General features: G+C 40.8%; 1 protein-coding gene across 7 annotated transcripts in view; it reads left to right on the top strand.

The window, feature by feature from the left end:
* The window catches only part of OSBPL8 (oxysterol binding protein like 8), a 101,468-nt gene that overhangs the window by 72,089 nt on the left and 8,213 nt on the right, over positions 1-21,166 (top strand). For all 7 annotated transcript variants that reach the window (XM_075495825.1, XM_075495852.1, XM_075495818.1 and 4 more), the window contains 12 exons: positions 3,900-3,984; positions 5,134-5,305; positions 8,634-8,868; positions 10,279-10,463; positions 11,231-11,312; positions 12,008-12,106; positions 12,536-12,632; positions 12,979-13,077; positions 18,165-18,262; positions 19,657-19,746; positions 20,321-20,457; positions 20,787-20,972. In XM_075495825.1, the coding sequence (XP_075351940.1) occupies positions 3,900-3,984; positions 5,134-5,305; positions 8,634-8,868; positions 10,279-10,463; positions 11,231-11,312; positions 12,008-12,106; positions 12,536-12,632; positions 12,979-13,077; positions 18,165-18,262; positions 19,657-19,746; positions 20,321-20,457; positions 20,787-20,972 (1,565 nt within the window). The remainder of the gene's footprint in view (positions 1-3,899; positions 3,985-5,133; positions 5,306-8,633; positions 8,869-10,278; positions 10,464-11,230; positions 11,313-12,007; positions 12,107-12,535; positions 12,633-12,978; positions 13,078-18,164; positions 18,263-19,656; positions 19,747-20,320; positions 20,458-20,786; positions 20,973-21,166) is intronic.

Below are 21,166 nucleotides of genomic sequence, written 5' to 3'. Positions count from 1 at the left end.
TCTGAAACATACATCTTAAGATAGCTACTAATTGTGAGACTGTATCTTCTGATTCTTAAATTGATATAGATGTACTGTCACATCTGTAGAATATGCTGCATTGATTTTGTCTTCCTTATCTCAGACTGGGAAGTCAGTCAGCTAGCATAATTCCTGATGTTTGTTTGTGGTCTTTCTGAATTGTTACCATTATCAATGTTATCTAAAGTTACCAAACTTAGATCAAATCTTTTGTAGTTGCTTTTGAATGATTTTATTTTAATATTGCTTAGAAGGACTTTTCACTAATTAGTGGTGATCTCACATTTGCAGAACACAAACTTACATCCTTTTTCAAAGCTATAGGGTTTGGTGTTAATATGCTTTATTTATGATCATGTATACATACATTGCAAAGTGGTGGCCTGTCTGCAGAAGATCACAAATCAGTCTTATATTTCTTTATTGCTTGGCAATGAGAAATGGATTTGTTTGTTTTTTTAACTAGATATTTAGAATTTAGAGGACATGCCCCACCAGATTTTTACTTTTTTAAGGTAGGTCAAATTTTGAACCTGAACAAGTTGATATTGTCCATTCTAAATGTGCTGAGAGCTGGAGTGGCGTTTGTTCATTTTGGTATGGCTATTTGCAGTTGAGAATTACTGGATTTAATTAGATAAAAGGCATTGAAGTTTGAAACCTTTTTCTGCCATGTTCACCTAGTCAATTATAATGTCCTCGTTACAGATTTATTATCATGAGGCAAACTTTCATAAGCATAATAGCAATTGACTGATTTACAGAGTAGATTTGCCAGAACAAGCCTGAAGTCTAAGGCAAAATGAGCCTTGTTTGCAGTCAGTGCAGGAAGATGACATTGCAAGAAGTGCTTACACAGGTATAAGTACTGCAGGAGATTTTCTCACTTCAACACATGTCCCATAGTGTGTCCTTCTGGCAGACTGCAAATTCTCTTCTGCAGTGGTTTGTGGCCAGTCACTTCACATGCTCCCTTAAGCCTGTTGCTGTGGTCTTTGATGTTCCTCCCACAGTCTGAGGTAGCTGATGCGCTGTACCTTATTCTGTCTTCCTCATGTGCCCAGTCCTGATGCCATTTCAGTTTTCTAAAATTAGTAACTGGAAAAGTTACTGCAAATAATTTATCATGAGTAAATTTAGTCAAGTGTGACTGCTTATGAGTTTTTATTGCTTCCTCTGAATGTTCATGGCATTTGAGTTTTACTGGCATGAATATTCTGTAGGAAGTAAACTTCAAAATTTTTTTAATCTAGCGGAATTTTTAACTTGCCCATTACCTTGTACTGGAGTAGTTGTACCATCATTCTGTCAGGAACAGAGACAGTTCAAATAAAGTCACCTAACAAATGGAAACTAATGTCTCTTGTGTACAGAACACTAACATACCGAAAATTGATTTTGAAACCATAATGGGTGATATCAAAGAAAAATGTCCAGTGCTTTTGGAACAGTAATCAATTAGAGGAAATCAAGATCCACAAGCAGTTATTCCAAAATAAGTCGGTCTACTTAAATGTTCACTGCAAATTATTCATTGGGGTTTAATCAATGTATTGTCAAAGCACCTAGGGGAGTATAGCTTTCTTGCGTTATAAAAAACCCCAAACCACACTTCATCTCTAAATTCTAGTTGTTTGACACAGAGTAAGTAGCATACCACAGAATCACAGAATCATATAGGTTGGAAAAGACCTTTAAGATCATCGAGTCCAACCATAAACCTAACACTGCCAAAAACCACCACTACACCATGTCTCTAAGTACCTCATCCAAACGTCCTTTAAATACCTCCAGGGATGGCGACTCAACCACTTCCCTGGGGTTGCTCACAGTATAACCCTAGAGCGGAGATCTCACAGGCAGAGGTCTGCCCTTAGTCCATGTTCTGTGACCTGAGAGTTTCGAGGACTTGTGACAGCTGAGGTCTTAGCACGGCGCTGGTGCACCCCCGGTGCCGCGGTCCCCTCTGTGCAGCACCCCAGCACCTCTCCCAGCCCTGGCGCTGCACCGTGCCTCGGTGCTCTCCCCTCCCCAGGGGCCCGGTGAGAAAGAGACCTCTTCCCTGCCTGCCCACCCTCGCGACGAGGAGTGCTCATGCATGGGGTTGTCCCTCCCGGTTCTCGTAACTCGCTAACTCCTAAATCCCTGTGTTGCTGCTTCATCAAAGACTTCTCATAGGTGCACCTTTCTGCTCACTTGGAGGGGGACTGGGGTTTGGGATCTTGTTTCTAACACCCGAGTTGCTGTTACTCTGTACCGACTATTCGGGAGTTTCTGAACATCATTTACACCAGCACTAGCTTGCCTGTATTGGTATTTAAGTGCCACCAAGACTCCTCGTTAGTCGCCTCTCACCCTCAGAAACGTTCTGGCTGTCTCATTTGCTTGCTTCTAAAATATCTGCCTTTACCTGCTTGTGCTCAAAACTTCTGCTGGCTTTCCAATTCCCTCTTCTAAGCCTTGTACTGGCTTTTCATTAGGCTTCTATGTGGGGAAATCAATCCAGACCAAAATGTGTTAACTCATCAGTTAGGCAGGCTTAACCCAGCTTTCAATGATAGCTTCAACTATGTTTAATACAGCCCTCTTTGCCTACCAGTTGTCTTAAAGTTACCATAGGTAAACTTTTTTTGAAGGGGCTTTAAAATGGTGGTTTAACATTTTATTCCAAAATTAACCTCAACAGAAATGGAAAGGTCTTTTGGATTTTTTTTTTTCTTCTTCTAATTTGGAATGTGAAGAACTTCATAGTGAAAATTAAACTTTGGCATTTGGCATCCTCCGTGTGTCTTTCAGTTGAACATAATGTCATGGTGTCCTGCTGATACCCTTTATAGAGAGACTTAAGCATCTAACTGTCTTTTATAGACCTGGGCATCATCTTTATTTTTTCTTATTTAAATGCCAAGCCTACAGTTAGGCACCTAAATATTGTGTGGAATTGACTACTGGATAGGTAGAGAGGTTGAAGGGGAAGGAGGGAAGGATAAAGGATGAGTGGGTTCCTCTAGCAATACATAGTGTTTGGGTGGGAGGAGTTATTTCCATTTTATTTAAATATCAGTTGACTCATCTGTCTTCTGAAGACAGGCAAAAATCACACAGTTCTGGAGGATGCTGCTGAGACACCAACCACATTATCATGTAAAATAAGCATGAAGTGGATCATGGAAGAGGGCCTCCCGTTCTCTGCAGGGGTTTGGCTTGCCCTCGTGTCTCTCTGTGCTATGAACCGTAGCATCCTCATAGGAATTGAGAGGAACCTTTGCTCTCAACAACAATGAATGGAAGTGGAGGGGGAAGAGCCAGTTGCTGTACAAATGTGGGGTCTTCTACTAGGTTGCATTTCTTGTAAATCAGCTCTCTTAAACCACCCCACAGACATGTCTTTTGTTTTGCTTGCTTTCAGTCTTACCTCTTCAGCTGAAATATTGAGCTGAAGAGGAGAATGTCTTGTCCCTTGTGATCTCTCTACAGCCATCTGCAGGAATCCCCAGACAGTGAGGGTGGCTCCCCCGTGGCATTCCTTTTGATGCTTTTGTCATCTTGCTATAAGTAGCATCAGCAGAGCATTTCCAAGTTACTAGTCCACGTTTGATTTACCAAGAAAAAAAAAAAACAAACACCCAAAAATATTTGAATCCCAAAGACCGTTCTTTTTAAAGTGGTGTTGAATTGGGAGCTATACTTAGAATGAAGTCTTTGAAGAAGAAATCCAGTAAAAGAGGGCTGTCCATCTTTCCATTCATGTCTTCATTAGATGTTGCTGAGTGACAGTAAATAGCCCTGCAGTGTGTCAGCTTGTTATTACATTGAATGATAAACTGTAAAACTGAATTAAAATATCTGATGCTGTTGCTTGTTTTGTGTATTTCAAGGGTCCCAAAGGCGAAGCAGTTGGTTCTATAACTCAGCCATTGCCCAGCAGTTACTTGATCATCCGAGCTGCTTCAGAATCAGATGGTAAATAGATATTTCAGCTTGTTTCTGCAGTGACAGCAGTTAGTTATTAGAAAGCGATGGCTTCAGTTGTCTTACCATGTCTATTACAGCACTGTGATTGCAGTTTAGTCATTGTTAAGTTTCTCCCTTAACTTAGTGCATCCAATTGTGTTGGTACTAGTAGTTTTTCACGGTTATTAAAGGAAAATTTTGACCTGAAGAAACTGTCGTTGAACTCCTTGCAGGTGCCTTGTGTTGGCTGGGTAGAGGAGGGGGAAAGGTTTCTTTCAGATTTAACTATATTAATGTATGTCTAAATACTCAAGCTAGTGCCTTTCTAAAGTGCTAATGTGGACATTCTTTCTAATGAAAGCATTTGTATTATAAAGTACAGCAGTTGCACAGAGTTCTAGTAGTAAAAATTCCTTCAAAATACAGTTTTGTAACACCCTTCATCACTGGGAAGGTGATGGTCAATATCAATGCAATCATCTTCAAAGGTTACAATGTTGAAACAAAATTTAAGACTGTTCTAGCAGCTGCTTTCCTTCTACTAGTTAATTAAGCATATCCCTGCAGACTTTAAAAATAGGACTACGTTTGCCTTCTGTATTTGAAAAAATGGATTAGATACATGGAAATGAAGAAGTAAGGAGTGGAAAGAACACACAAATTTGTTTAGTTACTTTTTGCCCCCCAAAATTAAAATGTCTGCTATTTTATATTGAAATTGCATTTATATGCTATCATTATAGCTCCTTTTCCACATTGTCATTGTATTACATGAGCAAATTTTGCCAACTGATGCAGTTACTTAGTTTTCAAAACTAGAGCAGGGCTGCAGGCAGCTTTGGAGGAATTCAACAGTTAGGGCCTGGATGGAACCGTACTTGCATTAAGGAAGAAATGCTGGAATATGCTCTAACAGAATCATGATATACCTTGCTTGTCCTACCCTGAAGCATCCCTTGTACCAGAGCTGGGTAGTTATGACTTGTTTTTATGTCCCCACCAAATTCTAAAATCCAATGCATGTAACATGGAACAGCTCTGAAGTATGTCTTCAAAGGCAATGTAAGCAGATCCAAAAGGGCTGTGAAATTAGAAAATGGAAGTTGTATAGTTTAGTTAAATCCTTAATTTTTAGTCTAATAATAAATTTGTCTTTAGGCAGGTGTTGGATGGATGCTTTGGAGCTGGCATTGAAATGTTCAAGTCTACTTAAACGTACAATGATTAGAGAAGGTAAAGAACATGATTTGAACTCTTCAGCAGACAGTACTCATGTCTCTCTCTATGGTCTGCTTCGTGCTAACAACTTGCACAGTGGAGAAAACTTACCGTAAGTGAATTAATTACTAAACCTGATTGTCCTTTTCACAGAACCTTGTAGTGATAACTTCTCCACAGGAAGAATCTCTTTCTAAGGTTGCAGTTCTTTTTGCTCCTGAATTCTCTCTATATGCCTTATTTGCACTGTGTTTTATATTGTATGTGGATAAAACAAAAAAATCTTTTTTCAAGCGAAGTGGATACAGAGGAAAGTTTGGCCTAAGGAACTCAAGATTGAGTATTACCTCAGTAAGTTTAAGTACTCAGTTAAACTGTTAAAGTTTTAATTTTTTGTATCTTGAAGTTGGTCTCTCTTATTAGCTTCACTTGAAAATAAGTTTAGTACATGTGACAAAACTTGGTAGATGTGAATATAAGTTGCTGTTCTTTGGTTAAAGAAATGAATAATCCTGTCGTTATTTAAATGGTTTCAGCATGTCTCAGCTTTGAATCATCAGATGGATGAATAATGATTCAGTCACCCCATTATTAAATTAAATGCACAAAAGTTGAAATTATCTAGTATAACCTGGTGTCTAATGTCAGAGTGCCCTTGAGTAACTCCCTGTTTATTTCAGTAAATACTTTCAGCCAGATTTTTGGGAGCATAAGCTTTTGTGGCAATGTATTATTAAACAAGCATGGCGAATGAATGGTGTTTTCAAACACTGCAATTGTGGTACCAAAGTGCATTAGAAAATATAAAAGATTTAGTCCTTTATTTGAAGTAATTGGGTCTGAAGCTTGCGCTGTGCGGAGTTTCTCTCAGTAATCTTCCACCAATTCAATGTACTTTCAGGTGGATGTAAATTTATTTCAAATAATCCCTTTTACCTATGAAGATTTAGCTGCCCATCTGTCTTTTCTGGGTGGGCAGGAATTTTGTACTGCTGTTAAGAGTATGCTCCTGTATTTGAGACAGAAGACCTGGACTGGGAGAAATGCAGTTCTTTCTGGCATAGATAGTCTGAAAAAAGCACAGAAAAGGCAAATTATTGCCCCTGGCCCAGACTCAAGGCCCTGTCCAGATGACCAAGCAGGCTCAGCTACAGTTTTACTCCTTCCATTATCTCATGGCAACAATAAAACTGCTGTGTACAATCCAGCTGGAGATCTGTGCTCATGAATAGTAGTTTAATATCAGTAGCTGGCCCAGATTACAATCACAGCAATTAGCTACAAGTGTTAAGTCTAATTAAGACTAATGGTTTAATTAAGTAGATCTTTCGATATAGCATATTCTAAGAGTATTCAGTGTGCTTAACTATCTAAGCAACAAAACCTGCAGGCCTCATTTTAACGGGGTTGGCAGGAGAGGGAGAAGAAAGGTGAAAGCAATTTTAGCTTCAACTGAGAGCTAGCTTTTTTAAGTATGTTAATAGCAAGAGGAGGTCCAAGGAAAACATTGCACTGATACTTGTTGAAGATGGTCACCTGAAAAATAGGGACGAAGAAAACATGGAGACATTCAATACTTTTTTTTGCCTCAGTCTTTAATAATACTGGTAGACCTTGGGCTGCCTGGTCCTCTGAGTTGGAGGACCACAAGTGTGGGAACAGTGACTTTCCATTTGTGGACACTGAAATTGTAAGAGACCAGTTGTATCAGCTGAATGTTTGTAAGTCCATGGGGCTTGATGGGATTCATCCCAGAGTACTGAAGGACCTAGTGGATGTTACAGCAGGACCCCTCTCAATCATCTGCCAAAGGTCTTGGGAGTCTGGGGAGGTCCCCGCTGACCGGAAGCTAGCCAACATTACTCAATTTACAAGAAGGGCATGAGGGAAGACCCAGGAAACTACAGACCTGTTAGTCTAACCTCAGTACCTGGAAAAATTATGAAGATTATATACTGGCTGCTATTGAAAGACATTTAAAGAACAATGCAGTCATCGGGCACAGTCAACATGGGTTCACAAAGGGAAAGTCCTGTTTAACTAATTTGATATCCTTCTACAATAAGGTCACCCACCTAGTGGATGAAGGGAAGGTGGTGGATGTAGCTTTTCTGGATTTTAGTAAGGCTTTTGATACTGCCCCTCACAGCATCCTTCTGGACGAGTTATCCAGCTGTGAGATAAGCAGGTTCATGACACCGCTGGGTGAAGAACTAGGTGAACAACAGGGCTAAAAGGGATGTAGTGAATGGTGCTACGTATGGCTGGCAACCAGTCACCAGCGGTGTTCCTCAGGGCTCAATCCTAGGGCCTGTTCTGTCCAGTATTTTTATCAATGACCTGGATGCAGGAGTTGAAGGCACCATTAGCAGGTTTGCTGATGATACCAAACTGGGAGGTGCTGTTGACTCTCTTGAGGGACAAGATGCCTTGCAGAGGGATCTAGATAGATTGGAGCATTGGGCAATGATTAATGGGATGAAATTTAACAAGTCTAAATGCTGGATCCTGCACTTAGGATGGAGTAATGCCAGGCACAAGTATAAATTGGGAGAGGAGTGGCTGGAGAGCAGCCCTGCAGAAAGGGATCTGGGGGTGCTGGTTGACAGCAGGCTCAATAGGAGTCAGCAGTGTGCCCTGGCAGCCAGGAGGGCAAACCGCATCCTGGGGTGCTTCAAACACGGCATAACCAGCCGGTCAAAAGAGGTGATCATCCTGCTGTATTCAGCGTTGGTACAGCCTCACCTTGAGTGCTGTGTGCAGTTCTGGGCCCCACAATTTAAGAAGAATGTTCAGGTCCTTGAATGCATCCAGAGGAGGGCAACAAAGCTGGAGAAAGGCCTGGAAGGAATTTTCTGTGAGGAGTGGCAGAGGACTTTGGGTTTGTCTAGCTTGGAGAAAAGGAGGCTGAGGGGCAACCTCATTGCTCTCTCCAGCTTCCTGAGGAGGGGAAGCAGAGGTGGAGGTGCTGATCTCTTCTCCTGGTATCCAGTGACAGGACAGGTGGGAATGGTTCAAAGCTGCACCCGGGGAGGTTTAGGCTGGACATTGGGAAGCACTTCTTTACTGAGAGGGTGGTCAAACACTGGAACAGGCTTCCTGGAGAGGCGGTCAATGCCCCAAGCCTGTCAGTGTTTAAGAGGCATTTGGACAATGCCCTTAATAACATGCTTTAACTCTTGGTCAGCCCTGAAGTGGTCAGGCAGTTGGACTAGAAGACCATTGTAGGTCCCTTCCAATGGAAATATTCTAAACTTGGTGCGTTTGACAGTTCAGTGAGAAGAGTACATCCTATATGTTTCCAGTGAAGCTAGTTTGACATTGCTGCCAGATCAGGCTTGGTATTGGCAGTTTTAGCATGTATGTTATTAAGATCCTGGTTTGGAAACATGAAATTATTGTGTGAAGTTGAAGATTCATTTAGCCTTTATTTTTTGTAGGTTAAATGACAGTGAAATTGAAAGGCATCACTTTAAAGATCAAGATATGTACTCTGACAAATCTGATAAGGAAAATGACCATGACCACGAGGAATCTGATAACGATGGACTGGGGAAAAGCGAAGAAAGTGATAGCGACACATCGGAGCGGCAGGATGATTCTTATGTTGATCCAGAACCAATTGATATCAAGGAAACTACTTATTTAGAACAGAGTCACGAAGAACTTGGGGAGGTAAAAGTGCTGTTGATGTAGTGAGCAAGCAGCTTCTCCAAATAGAAAGTTGATATTTTAGGGGTCAGACTACGCTTCAAAGCTGACTTGCAGAATTGGCTTTTATATTTTCAGCAATAATGGGGGGAAAAAGTTCTATTCACCCATGTTCTGCTCTGTTTTGCCACTCTTATGCTCGTGTCTGAGATTTTGACAGAGGTAATGAGATTATCTGGAATATTGCTAAGACAGAAGGTGCTCAGTTTGAAAGGGCCACCTGCAGCAAGTTGACCATGTCTGCCTGTCCTTTTGTTGTTATTTCTGTTTGTTTTTGATTAACTTACTGCTGTTTTTTTCTTCAAGTAAAAATCTTCAAGTTGAAGATTTTAATGCAAGCTGACGTCTCTTTTTTTCTACTGCAAGAGAGGAGTTAAGCAGTTATGGGGTCTGCAGAATTCAGTGGAAGGCTTGCTGTGTTTCTGATGTCACCTTGCATTCTAATATGATGCCCCAGAGCTGCCATTCCACTACTGCAGGTTGTCTTATGTATCTGCACAGGCAAATATGACAGGGATTTGTATGTTTTACTTGCTATAAAGATACCAAAAAACTTAGTAACAGAAATTGAGATGACCTTTTTCACAGATTTCCCCTTTCTTCTCAAGTGCTAACTATGAGGGTTTTTTTCATACCTATGGGACATGAATACTTCGTGCTTTATTGCTTTCTAGTATTGTTTCTAGAAGAAGCAGTAGTTTAGGAAAAGTTGAGGAGTTTAAGTTGACAATAAATTCTTGAATATGCGTTTTAGAACTGTTCTGGAAAGAGGGATGCTTTTCCTACAGCCTTTGCTTTCGATTTCAGAAACTGTAAGGAAGAATATCTCCCCTGTTCTTGGACAGAAAGGAGCATATTGGGGTGCAGCTGCTGGGTTTGCTCACTTACCCCTCAGTATTCTTTTTTTTTTTAAGGAAAATCACTCATACTGTTGACTCATACCTTGACACTGGTCAAGGCAATGAAAAGCATAAATGTGGCAGCTTTCATTGTGGGGAAAAGTTGGTAGAATGAATAGCCCTTTGCTATGTAAGTCCTGCATGTGAGAACACAGGATCATGTACTTGATGCCTAGGAAAGAACTAAGGGAGGATTTCTGAACAACATTCTACCTCAATTTTTTCTGGTTTAGGGCTGATGAAAGCAAACGCAGTTTTTAATGCTGAATAGTATATCTATCATACTTCATTAAAGATGTATCATAAGTGTATTTAGAGAAACTTTATCTTTCTCCCATAGTTGCTTCAGCTTCTCCGAGTCATTCATTTTAAGCATCCATTTTCCATTCTTATTGCATCCTTAGAATGTGTTGACCTGTCTTCTGGAGGATTATTTTCTTTCTCCTTTCTGTAAGCAGTTTTTGGTTCATCCTAGGCAGGGGAGGCTGCTCAGACAGAAGTAGTGTCAGAAGAAAACAAAAGTCTGATCTGGACACTGCTGAAGCAAGTCCGGCCAGGAATGGACTTGTCCAAGGTTGTACTGCCTACGTTTATCTTGGAACCTCGGTCTTTCCTGGACAAGCTGTCTGATTACTACTACCATGCAGACTTTCTGTCTGAGTGAGTCAACCCTCTCTCTGGTTTTTGTTCTTTTCATTTTTTAAAATAAAATGGGGTAACAGTGTATATTGAAACATTTGATCCGGTCTACTTAAACAACATCAGACTGCCTAGAGTTTGAATGTTTGTCTGACAATGCATCAGTCATCAGATATCCTTGTCTTCTGAAAGCTAACTGCCTGAGTTCATATGGTACATCTTGAAGTCTGTCCCTTCTTAGTAATAGCAGTTGTGTTGCAGACATTTCTGGTTTAGCTTCTGGAGGCTGATTAGAAGACTTCTCAAAATTAGCTTTATTTTTTTTCTCTAGGAGGCATATTTAAAATGGTAAAACAGTACCAGTTAACCTTTTAAATACAGTATTAAGTTCCATTCAGATTTATAGTTGCCTGCTCAAATGTAGCTAATAAATTAAAGACTGTAAATTGAAAGATTATTCAACAGTAAGTTCTGTACCTAAGTAGGCCAGTTCTCTAAAGTGGTGCCTTTTATAAATGGAAGAACTTCAGTGGGGGTGGAACAGGATTTAATGTTGCAAAGAACAGACTCACTTATGGAAATACCATTTCTGTTATTTTATTTCCATTTTCAGGCAATTATTTGAAAACTGAATTTGAAGCAATCAGGCTGAAAGTTTTACAGTACTGCAAATCACAAAACCTTTGTTTTAGTCAACTCCTAGATACAAGATATATCACAATGATTGATAGCGTGTTATAACTGAAACAATATTGATTTTTGATCTGTGTGTTCTGTTTGTTTCATAGAGCTGCTCTTGAAGAGAATGCTTACAACCGCATGAAAAAAGTAGTGAAGTGGTATTTGTCGGGATTCTACAAAAAGCCAAAGGTGTACTCTCACATATTGTCTTTACTTTAGTCATTAGGTCTAGCTTGAGGGTTTAGGGATGTGCCAGAGTAAGTTTTTTGTTTTTAAATTATCTTGTTATGCATTTTTTATAAGCAAGGTTAAGTATTCATTATTCGCGCAAATACATTGTGGACCTTTTTGGTCCCTAGCCATGCTTAAAATAGACTATGTTCAGTTGTGTGTTTTTTCCCTTGAAGTAGAAGTTGAACTAAATGTTTTGTGAAGAAGTTGAGCCAGTTCTATGTTTACCATTCTTTGGTGATAACGTGCTGCAGTTGGAGGATTAATATTTCCACCACTTCATTTAGCTTTACGCTAAATATTCTTTATAGTCATGTTGGTGGGAAACAGTATTGAAAGAAGAAAGTACTTACTACCTAACTTCAGACAAAAGGTCTGTAATAATTCTCCTACAAAAATTATTATATTCCGTTTGTCCTTATGCGTAGCCTGGAATAGTTTAGCAGATATACTAAATCTATGCCAATTTCCTTAGCATGAAGAGCAGAGTAACTGAGCATAATATTCAAATGATGAAATCAAGTACAATGTGCTTCAGCATATATATTATGATTTTTTGTGTGTGTGTCTTACTTTATCAGTCTGTCAGTGAAGATATTTTGTAAGTTCTGTACCTGCATTGTATGGTTACTCTCTGTTCTGTTTCTGTTTAGGGACTAAAAAAGCCATACAATCCTATACTCGGTGAGACTTTCCGCTGCATGTGGATTCATCCAAGGACAAACAGCAAGACTTTTTACATTGCAGAACAGGTAGCTGCAATAACCAGCACAAATATTTTGAAGAAAAATAAGTATTTCACATTTTTGTGCTAGATAAACGATGTAGCAGTTTCAGAAAATGTATTTAAATGTATGAATAGTATCCTAAAAGCTCTCCTGATGAGTGTAGGTTGTTTTACAGTGTCTCTTTGAGTGTGTCTTTCTAGAGAGACAGAGAGAAAGGTGTTTCCAGCATTTCTGTTTCCTCTTCCTCCAGTAAAAGTCAGGTGCTAATTTTCTTAACTCTTGAAATTCGGTAAGAATGTTTGCTTGATCTTTATCTTTAAAGATTATAGTCACATTTCACATATATTAACTGTATTATGGGCAGCTTGGATTTTGCATTCTGTCATTATTAGCTCAAGGTTTATACTATGTTGCATGTTCCTTTTTTTTTAAATATGTGGTTTTTTTCAACAGGTATCCCATCATCCTCCAATATCTGCCTTCTATGTTAGCAACCGCAAGGATGGTTTTTGCCTTAGTGGTAGCATTCTGGCCAAATCCAAATTCTATGGTAAATAATGGGTTTTTCTGGTTGTACCTTTATTGAGGAGTGTAAAATCGGTGCAAATGAGCTGTGTTTTGTGGATGAAAGAAGGCTGTTAGAAGAATCACTGGTTTGATCACTGTATCATCCTTCCCTTACAAATTTTTGCTACTGGTCTTCGCAATATTAATTTCTATTTTTGGAGTATTTTAATTTTTAATTGGAAATTTTGTGTATTATAGTGGCTTCACTAGACAGGATAGATTGCAATGCTAAATATACTGATGTTCTTAATTTTGTTGCTCAGTGATTAGGAAATGTTGACTGTTGTCTTGCAGGGTGAGAAATGTGATTTTCTGTCTTTGAATTTCAGGGAATTCGTTATCTGCCATACTAGATGGAGAAGGACGGCTAACATTCCTAAATAGGGGAGAAGATTATGTAATGACAATGCCATATGCTCATTGTAAAGGTAGTGGTTTTTTTCATTCTCTAGATGGCAAAGTTATGAGAACAGAAGTTCATTATTCTAAATAGTATACTGTGATGGATTCAAGCTTGTCATCTGAGAAGAGTGTTCTGAACATTGGCAACATTGGTGGCTCTAGGCTTCCACGTATTTTATTGGGAGAAAACTACATCTGTTGTTTAAGCAATGATCTATTTTTTGGCACAGAAAAAGATTTTTTTTCATAAATAGTAAGAGCATATATATAGCTATCTATCATTACATGACAGTAATTTACTGTTTGAGTTGCTTTTTTTGAAGAACAGTTTTGAGTTTTTCCAATATTTTCACAGAATCACAGAATCGTATAGGTTGGTAAAGATCTTTAAGATCATCAAGTCCAACCCTAAACCTAACACTACCAAGACCACCACTACACCATGTCCCTAAGCACCTCATCCAAACGTCTTTTAAATACCTCCAGGGATGGTGACTCAGCCACTTCCCTGGGCAGCCTGTTCCAATGCTTGACAACCTTTTTGGTGAAGAAATGTTTCCTAATATCCAATCTAAGCCTCCCCTGGCACAACTTGAAGCCACTTCCTTTTGTTCTATCACTTGCTACCTGGGAGAAGAGACCAACACCCACCTCGCTACAAGCTCCTTGCAGGTAGTTGTAGACAGCAATAAGGTCATCCCTCAGCCTCCTTTTCTCCAGGCTAAACAATCCCAGCTCCCTCAGCTGCTCCTCATAAGACTTCTGCTCCAGACCCTTCACCAGCTTCGTTGCCCTTCTCTGGACATGCTCCAGCACCTCAATGTCTCTCTTGTAGTGAAGGGCCCAAAGCTGAACACAGTATTCGAGGTGCGGCCTCACCAGTGCCAAGTACAGGGGCACGATCACTTCCCTAGTCCTGCTGGCCACACTATTTTGATACAAGCCAGGATGCCATTGGCTTTCTTGGCCACCTGGGCACACTGCTGGCTCATATTCAGGTGGCTGTCAACCAACACCCCCAGGTCCTTCTCTGCTGGGCAGCTCTCCAGGCACTCTTCCCCAAGCCTGTAGCGTTGCATGGGGTTGTTGTGACCCAAGTACAGGGCCCAGCACTTGGCCTTATTGAACCTCATACAGTTGGCCCCAGCCCATTGATCCAACCTGTCCAGGTCCCTCTGCAGAGCCTTCCTACCCTCAAGCAGATCAACACTCCCACACAACTTGGTGTCATCTGCAAACTTACTGAGGGTGCACGCGATCTCCTTGTCCAGATCATTGATAAAGATATTAAACAGGAGTGGCCCCAACACAGAGCCCTGCGGGTCACCACTTGTGACTGTCCGCCAACTGGATTTAACTCCATTCGCCACCACTCTTTGGGCCCGGCCATCCAGCCAGTTCTTAACCCAGCGAAGAGTACACCCGTCCAAGCCATGAGCAGCCAGTTTCTCCAGGAGAATGCTGTGGGAAACCGTGTCAAAGGCTTTACTGAAGTCTAGGTAGACAACATCCACAGCCTTTCCCTCATCCACTAAGCAGGTCACCTTGTCGTAGAAGGAAATCAGGTTGGTCAAGCAGGACCTGCCTTTCCTGAACCCATGCTGGCTGGGCTTGATCCCTTGGTTATCCTCTACATGCCGTGTGATGGCACTCAGGATGATCTGCTCCATCAGCTTCCCCGGTACTGAGGTCAGGCTGACAGGCCTGTAGTTCCCTCGGTCCTCCTTCCAGCCTTTCTTGTAGATGGGCGTCACATTTACTAATCTCCAGTCAACTGGGACCTCCCCAGTTAGCCAGGACTGCTGGTAAATGATGGAAAGGGGCTTGGTGAGCACATCTGCCAGTTCCTTCAGTACTCTCGGGTGGATCTCATCAGGCCCCATAGTCTTGTGAGTGTCTAAGTGGTGCAGCAGGTCACTAACCATTTTCCCCTGGATTATGGGGCTCCATTCTGGTCCCCGTCCCTATCTTCCAACTCAGGGGGCTGGGTACCCAGAGAACAATTGGCCCTGCTATTAAAGACTGAGGCAAAGAAGGCATTAAGTACCTCAGCCTTTTCCTCATCCTTGATCACTGTGTTCCTTCCCCCGTCTACTAGGGGCTGGAGATTCTCCTTAGCTCTCCTTTTGCTGCTAATGTATTTGAAGAAGTATTTTTTGTTGTCTTTTATGGCAGCAGCCAGGTTGAGCTCTAGCTCAGCTTTGGCCCTTCTAATTTTCTCCCTGCACAGCCTTGCTGCACCTTTGTAGTCCTCCTGAGTTGCCTGCCCCTTCTTCCAGAGGTCATAGACTCTTCTCTTTTTCCTGAGTTTGAGCCAGAGCTCTCTGTTCAGCAAGGCCAGTCTTCCTCCCCGCCGGCTCGTCTTTCGGCACCTGGGGACAGCCCGCTCTTGTGCCTTTAGGACTTCCTCCTTGAAGAATGTCCAGCCTTCCCAGACTCCTTTGCCCATAAGGGCTGCCTCCCAGGGGACTCTCTTGACCAGCCTCCTAAACAGGCCAAAGTCTGCCCTCCGGAAGTCTAAGGTGGCAGTTTTGCTGACCCCCCTCGCCGCTTCTCCACGTATCAAAAACTCTATCATTTCGTGATCACTCTGCCCAAGACCAGCCTCCAGCCTCATCGCTCACAAGTCCTTCTCTGTTGGTGAACAAGAGGTCCAGCGGGGCACCTTCCCTCGTTGGCTCACTACTAGCTGTGTCAGGAAGTTATCTGCCACACACTCCAGGAACCTCCTAGACTGTTTCCTCTCTGCTGTACTGTATTTCCAGCAGACATCCGGTAGGTTGAAGTCCCCCACAAGAACAAGGGCTAGCGATCGTGAGGCTTCACCCAGCTGCTTATAGAATAGTTCATCAGGCTCCTCATCCTGGTTGGGTGGTCTGTAACAGACTCCCACCACAATATCTGCCTTGTTGGCCTTCCCCCTGATTCTTACCCATAGACACTCCACCCTATTGTCACCATCATCGAGCTCTAAGCTATCCAGACACTCCCTGACATATAGGGCTACCCCACCGCCTCTCCTGCCTCGCCTATCCCTCCTGAAGAGTTTATAGCCATCCATTGCCGCACTCCAGTTGTGTGAGTCATCCCACCATGTTTCTGTGATGGCAACCATATCATAGTTTTCCTGATGTACAATGGCTTCCAACTCCTCCTGTTTATTGCCCATGCTGCGTGCATTGGTGTAGAGGCACTTCAGCTGGGCTGTCGTCCGTGTCTCCTTCATAGAGGAACACCCCTTGCGTGCTTTGAGGCGTTTCACTGGCATTTCCCTCTTGGCTCCTATTGCCTCAGTATCCCCTAGCTCAATTCTGCACAACTTCAGCTGTGCCCCAGCGTACCCCACACATCTCAGAGACACAGGCTGAGTGCCCTCGCTAGCACCCGCTCCCTCTAACCTTGGCACGTCATCCCTTAGCTTCCCTCGGGCAAGCCTGATATTATCCCTCTCCCCCTTCGGGTCTAGTTTAAAGCTCTGTCGATGAGCCCTGCAAGTTCCTGAGCAAAGATTCTCTTTCCCCTTTGAGAAAGATTAATCCCATCAGACACCAGCAAATCTGGTGCTGCGTAGGCTCCCCCATTATCAAAAAAACCAAATCCGTGGCGATGACACCAGCCACGGAGTCATGCGTTAATAGATTGGGTACCTCTGTTCCTTCTAGTGTCACTGCCCAGAACTGGAAGGAGAGAGGACAAAATAACCTGTGCTCCAGAGTCCCTTACTAGCCATCCCAAGGCCCTGAAGTGTCTTTTGATTGCCCTAGGACTTCGTGTTGCAGCTTCATCGCCCCCCACATGGAAGAGCAGTAGGGGGTAATAGTCCGAGGGCCGTACCAGGCTAGGGAGTACCCTCGTGACATCCTTCACGCGGGCCCCAGGGAGGCAACAGACTTCCCTAAGAGGAGGGTCCGTCCGGCATATCGGACCCTCGGTTCCCTTCAGAAAGGAGTCGCCCACAAGTATAACCCTTCTTCTCTTCCCGTCTTTTTGTCTTCTAAACGTAAAAGGCAATGTAGTATCTACACCTCACTGTGTGATCTGAGTGTAAATCATGACCATTTGTATTTAGTTTCACTATGGTAAACTAGCTGGTAGTTTGTAAAGCTTTCTGGAAGGTTGGTAGTAGTACAAAATACATTGCAGAGTTGCTGATTTTTAAACTGTTACTTATTCGGGTATACCTACCCATATATTCTTTACCAGAATTATCTTTCAGAAGCCTTATAGTCAGCAACTACAATATTTTCTTCATTTGAGATGTATGAAAATGAATTAGCAGAATTAGATAATTTGATATTAGTTTGGTAGGCTCTTCTCTTTCCATTGTTCATGGATGTTTTAATACTCTGTTGGATTTTTTTTTTTTATCACTTTGGTAACAAAAATAATACTTAACAATTAAAAAGCACATAACATACATTCAAGTCAAACAGGAAGAAGGAGAACTAGTGTGACTAAAAAAGCTGATAGAGAGGGAAAAAGGTAGAATGTGCAGGGAAGGAGAATGTGCATGGTGAAAAAAAACATATTTGCACATGCATCCATGTATGTAAAATATATTCAGTGTTAAAAAAGCTGGATTGCAGAGGGAAAGACAGTAATGATGGGAAAGAAAGCGTACTCAGCACTGTCAGCCTTGTACTTCCAAAAGTCTTTAGAGAGGTGATCAGTGTTGTCATATTGGTTGTCCATGATTGTGTCACCTGTGGTCTGACTGTACATACTGCTTCTGTTCAAGTGAAGTTTTTCTTTGCTCTCTTTGTCATAGAGTTATTTTCCTGTCTTTATTTAACCTCAAAAGCTTCCCTTTTCCTATCATCTCCAATAAGACTAAAAACTATCCTTGCTAGAGCCAGCAGCATACGCTGCCGAAGGTATGTCTTAACAAACTGTGTTTCCTGCTTACCTCTAATTCACTTAGATCTTTTGTTTCTGTTCGGGTTATCTTATTTGGCAGAAAGATCATGCTTATCATTAGGAAAGGTCATCTGAAAATGTGATTTTTCCTCTGGCACAGGCATGTTTACTTTAGGAATTGTGCCCAAAGAACTTAGGGTTTTTTGTCTTCTTCAGTTATAAACATTCATTTCAGCTGTTTTTTTTTCTCTTGCAGGGATTCTTTATGGCACAATGACCTTAGAGCTTGGGGGAACAGTCAACATCACCTGTGAGAAAACTGGCTACAGTGCAACAATTGAATTCAAACTCAAGGTTAGTAAATGCTGTGAGTGGGCACAAGGAAAATAATGAGCATAATGATAATATAAAAAAAAAATACTAGGTCACTCCTTAGATGTTATCTGATGTAATATGGAATTGTCTTTTTGGAAACGGAGGAATTTTCATTTTAACTGTTACATATCCAGCTATGCGTATCTAGCAAATTGTGATTTTTTTTTTTTTTTTTTTTAAAAAAAGGGATTTCAATTGTCATCTCTTTTTTTTAATGTATTCTTCTGGGTCCAAAGGTTTTGACTGAAACTTACAGTTCTGTCTTCGTCTCTGGGGATAAGAGATGCAAACATATTGCTAGTTCTATGCATCTTAAGAACAGCTCTAGTGGGAAAAAGCAACGGTCTGTCTTACCTCCAGCAGTGGCAACAGTGTGTGTCTAGGAAAGTGTAAGAACAGGGCAAGTGTTTAGTGATCTGGTCAGTGGTTCAGTTACTTTGTGTATTGTTGTTAATATGCCTTGGTGATTTTTAGTTCTCTAAAAATGTTCAGGGTCTTTTTAAACTCCTCGAGAGCCCTTGGAGGAGAATTCAGACCCAGGTTCCCTTCTTCCATCCTGGGTAAAATTTAAGTTGCTCACGACACCTCGAATAAAGATGATGCAAAGGCTTTGGCTAATGTTTAAATCAGCCTAATGCCCAGTGCTAAGCGATAGTTTACATGGACAATTTTGGCAGCGGTGCTTGCTGTAGGAGCACCTCCCCACTCACAAACCTCCCCACTCACAAAAGCTAAACAAAGGTTTCTAAACTACATAGAGATGGCTTGCGCTTCTGAAAAATACATTTGCCATCTTTGAGGCAGAAACTGATTTAAAGCTGAACAATCAGTTGTTAAGGAGAAGTGTGCACATGGAGAGGGAAACTGTATTCAGTTGAAATTATAGGGGAAACATAAAAGTTAGGAGGCTGTGTTAATTGATATTTTGCCTCGTCAGCCCACAGGATACATGTGCAGACTATCAAAAAAGCCAAAGAAAATCCCTGGCAATCATTTCTGTTGTTGCTTCTGCAAGAGTAAATCTCTAGTAACAAATGGTCCTTGGCAAAGTGGTGAAATTAGTGTAGCAAGTGACTGTTTCCTCCAAGATATCATTGTGTCACTGTTTTCTGCATTATTTTCCGTTTTCTTTCCACATTTCTTAGAAAATGCTTTTGCTCAGCAAATCTTTTATGAAAATACAGCATGAGAGAACAATTTACTGTGGTTTTAGACTTGTTTTGGGGATTAAATAGGCAGAAGTTATAATATTAAAAACCATCAGGGTGTTTACATCACATTTCATAAATGCACTTTTTTCCTTAACACTAAACATAAATGCAAAAATAATTTGCTATTAAAACAAACATGAAAGCATTTCTTTTGTTTTGCAGCCTTTTTTGGGTAACAACGACAGTGTTAACCAAATATCAGGGAAAATTAAGCTTGGCAAAGAAGTTCTGGCTATTTTGGAGGGTCACTGGGTAAGTAGTGAGTGATGGTATTTTATAATAGTTGAGACAGATGAAAATAGCACTTAATTACAAAAAAGACTCAAGTTTAAAAAAAAAAGAGTTGATTAAGTATCACTTTTATAGAAAGTATCTCTTTATAGTTAGACAGTTCTCAAAGTATAGAGTCAACATAGTGTTATTTGCAATCGTTAAAAGGTGGAAAAGTTCTGTACATTTGAGTAGTTCATAAAAAAAATACATTTCAGCTTGTGGAATGTTTTTAATATATGTGTTAGTACTATGAAGAATTGTTATGGTACTGCATGAAATGTTTAAACTTGCTTCAGTTCTGGTGAGATGACACTGGCACTGCTGGTTTTTGGACATGGTAATAGTTCCACTGCATCTCTGTTCCAAGTTAGAACTAGCACAGAGCGCAGAAATCGAATTTTAAAGTTAGCATATCTAATTATTCTCAACTACATGCATCCAAAAGAAAATAAATTCTCATTACAAAAAAAAAAAGCTTATTCCTCCCTTTTGTGTTATTTTGGGACTCTTTGCGATTATTACAATTAAGGTAACTGAATTATATATGTTACAGGACAGTGAAGTTACTATTAGTGACAAGAAGACAGATGTTTCGGAGACATTCTGGAACCCAACATCTGATATCAAGCAGCGTAGATTACCTAGATACACAGTGAAGTTTGAAGAGCAAGATGACTTTGAGTCAGAGAAGTAAGTTCACTTTAGAACCATGCATAATTCTTTTGACAAAATAAAACTCATCATCTTCTCCAAATTATGGACAGAGTATGATTTCTTTCTTTCCCATGTTTGCTGATATTGGCCTGTAAACCAAGAAAGCAATACCATTAAATATGAGATTATTATTTACAAACGTTACAGTCCTGGAAAGTCTTGATGGAAATGTAGATAAAACATATATTACAACATGGTAATATTCTGTTTAGAGGTTGGTCCATTTACTTAGCCTATAATTAAGGAAATGGTTGCAATTATTTCTGTCAACCAGATTGTAACTCTCTATATTACTTGTTTGTCAGGCTTTGGCAACAAGTGACAAGAGCAATAAATAATAAAGACCAAACAGAAGCTACTCAAGAGAAATACGTTCTGGAAGAAGCTCAGAGAAAGAGTGCCAAAGAGAGGAAACTTAAGGGTGAAGAGTGGACGTGCAAGCTGTTCGATCAGGATTCCGTAACAGGAGAATGGCACTACAAATATGCCGAGTGAGTCCTGAAGTGCTTTTAACAGAAAGTGCTTGTTAAATGCATGGTAGCGTTGCTGAGCCTCTTCCTGTGGTTTCAGGAGCAAAAGAACTCAGATATATAGCAGAGTTCAAACTCGTGAAATACGCAATGCTATTCGATATTCTTATTTATGTATTTTAATTAAAATGCATAATTTTTTATCTGAACTTGGT

Source organism: Mycteria americana, chromosome 1 (assembly GCF_035582795.1).
Source record: "Mycteria americana isolate JAX WOST 10 ecotype Jacksonville Zoo and Gardens chromosome 1, USCA_MyAme_1.0, whole genome shotgun sequence".
NCBI lineage: Eukaryota > Metazoa > Chordata > Aves > Ciconiiformes > Ciconiidae > Mycteria > Mycteria americana.
Note: the sequence above shows the minus strand (reverse complement) of the source record. Positions and strands in the feature narration are given on the sequence as shown.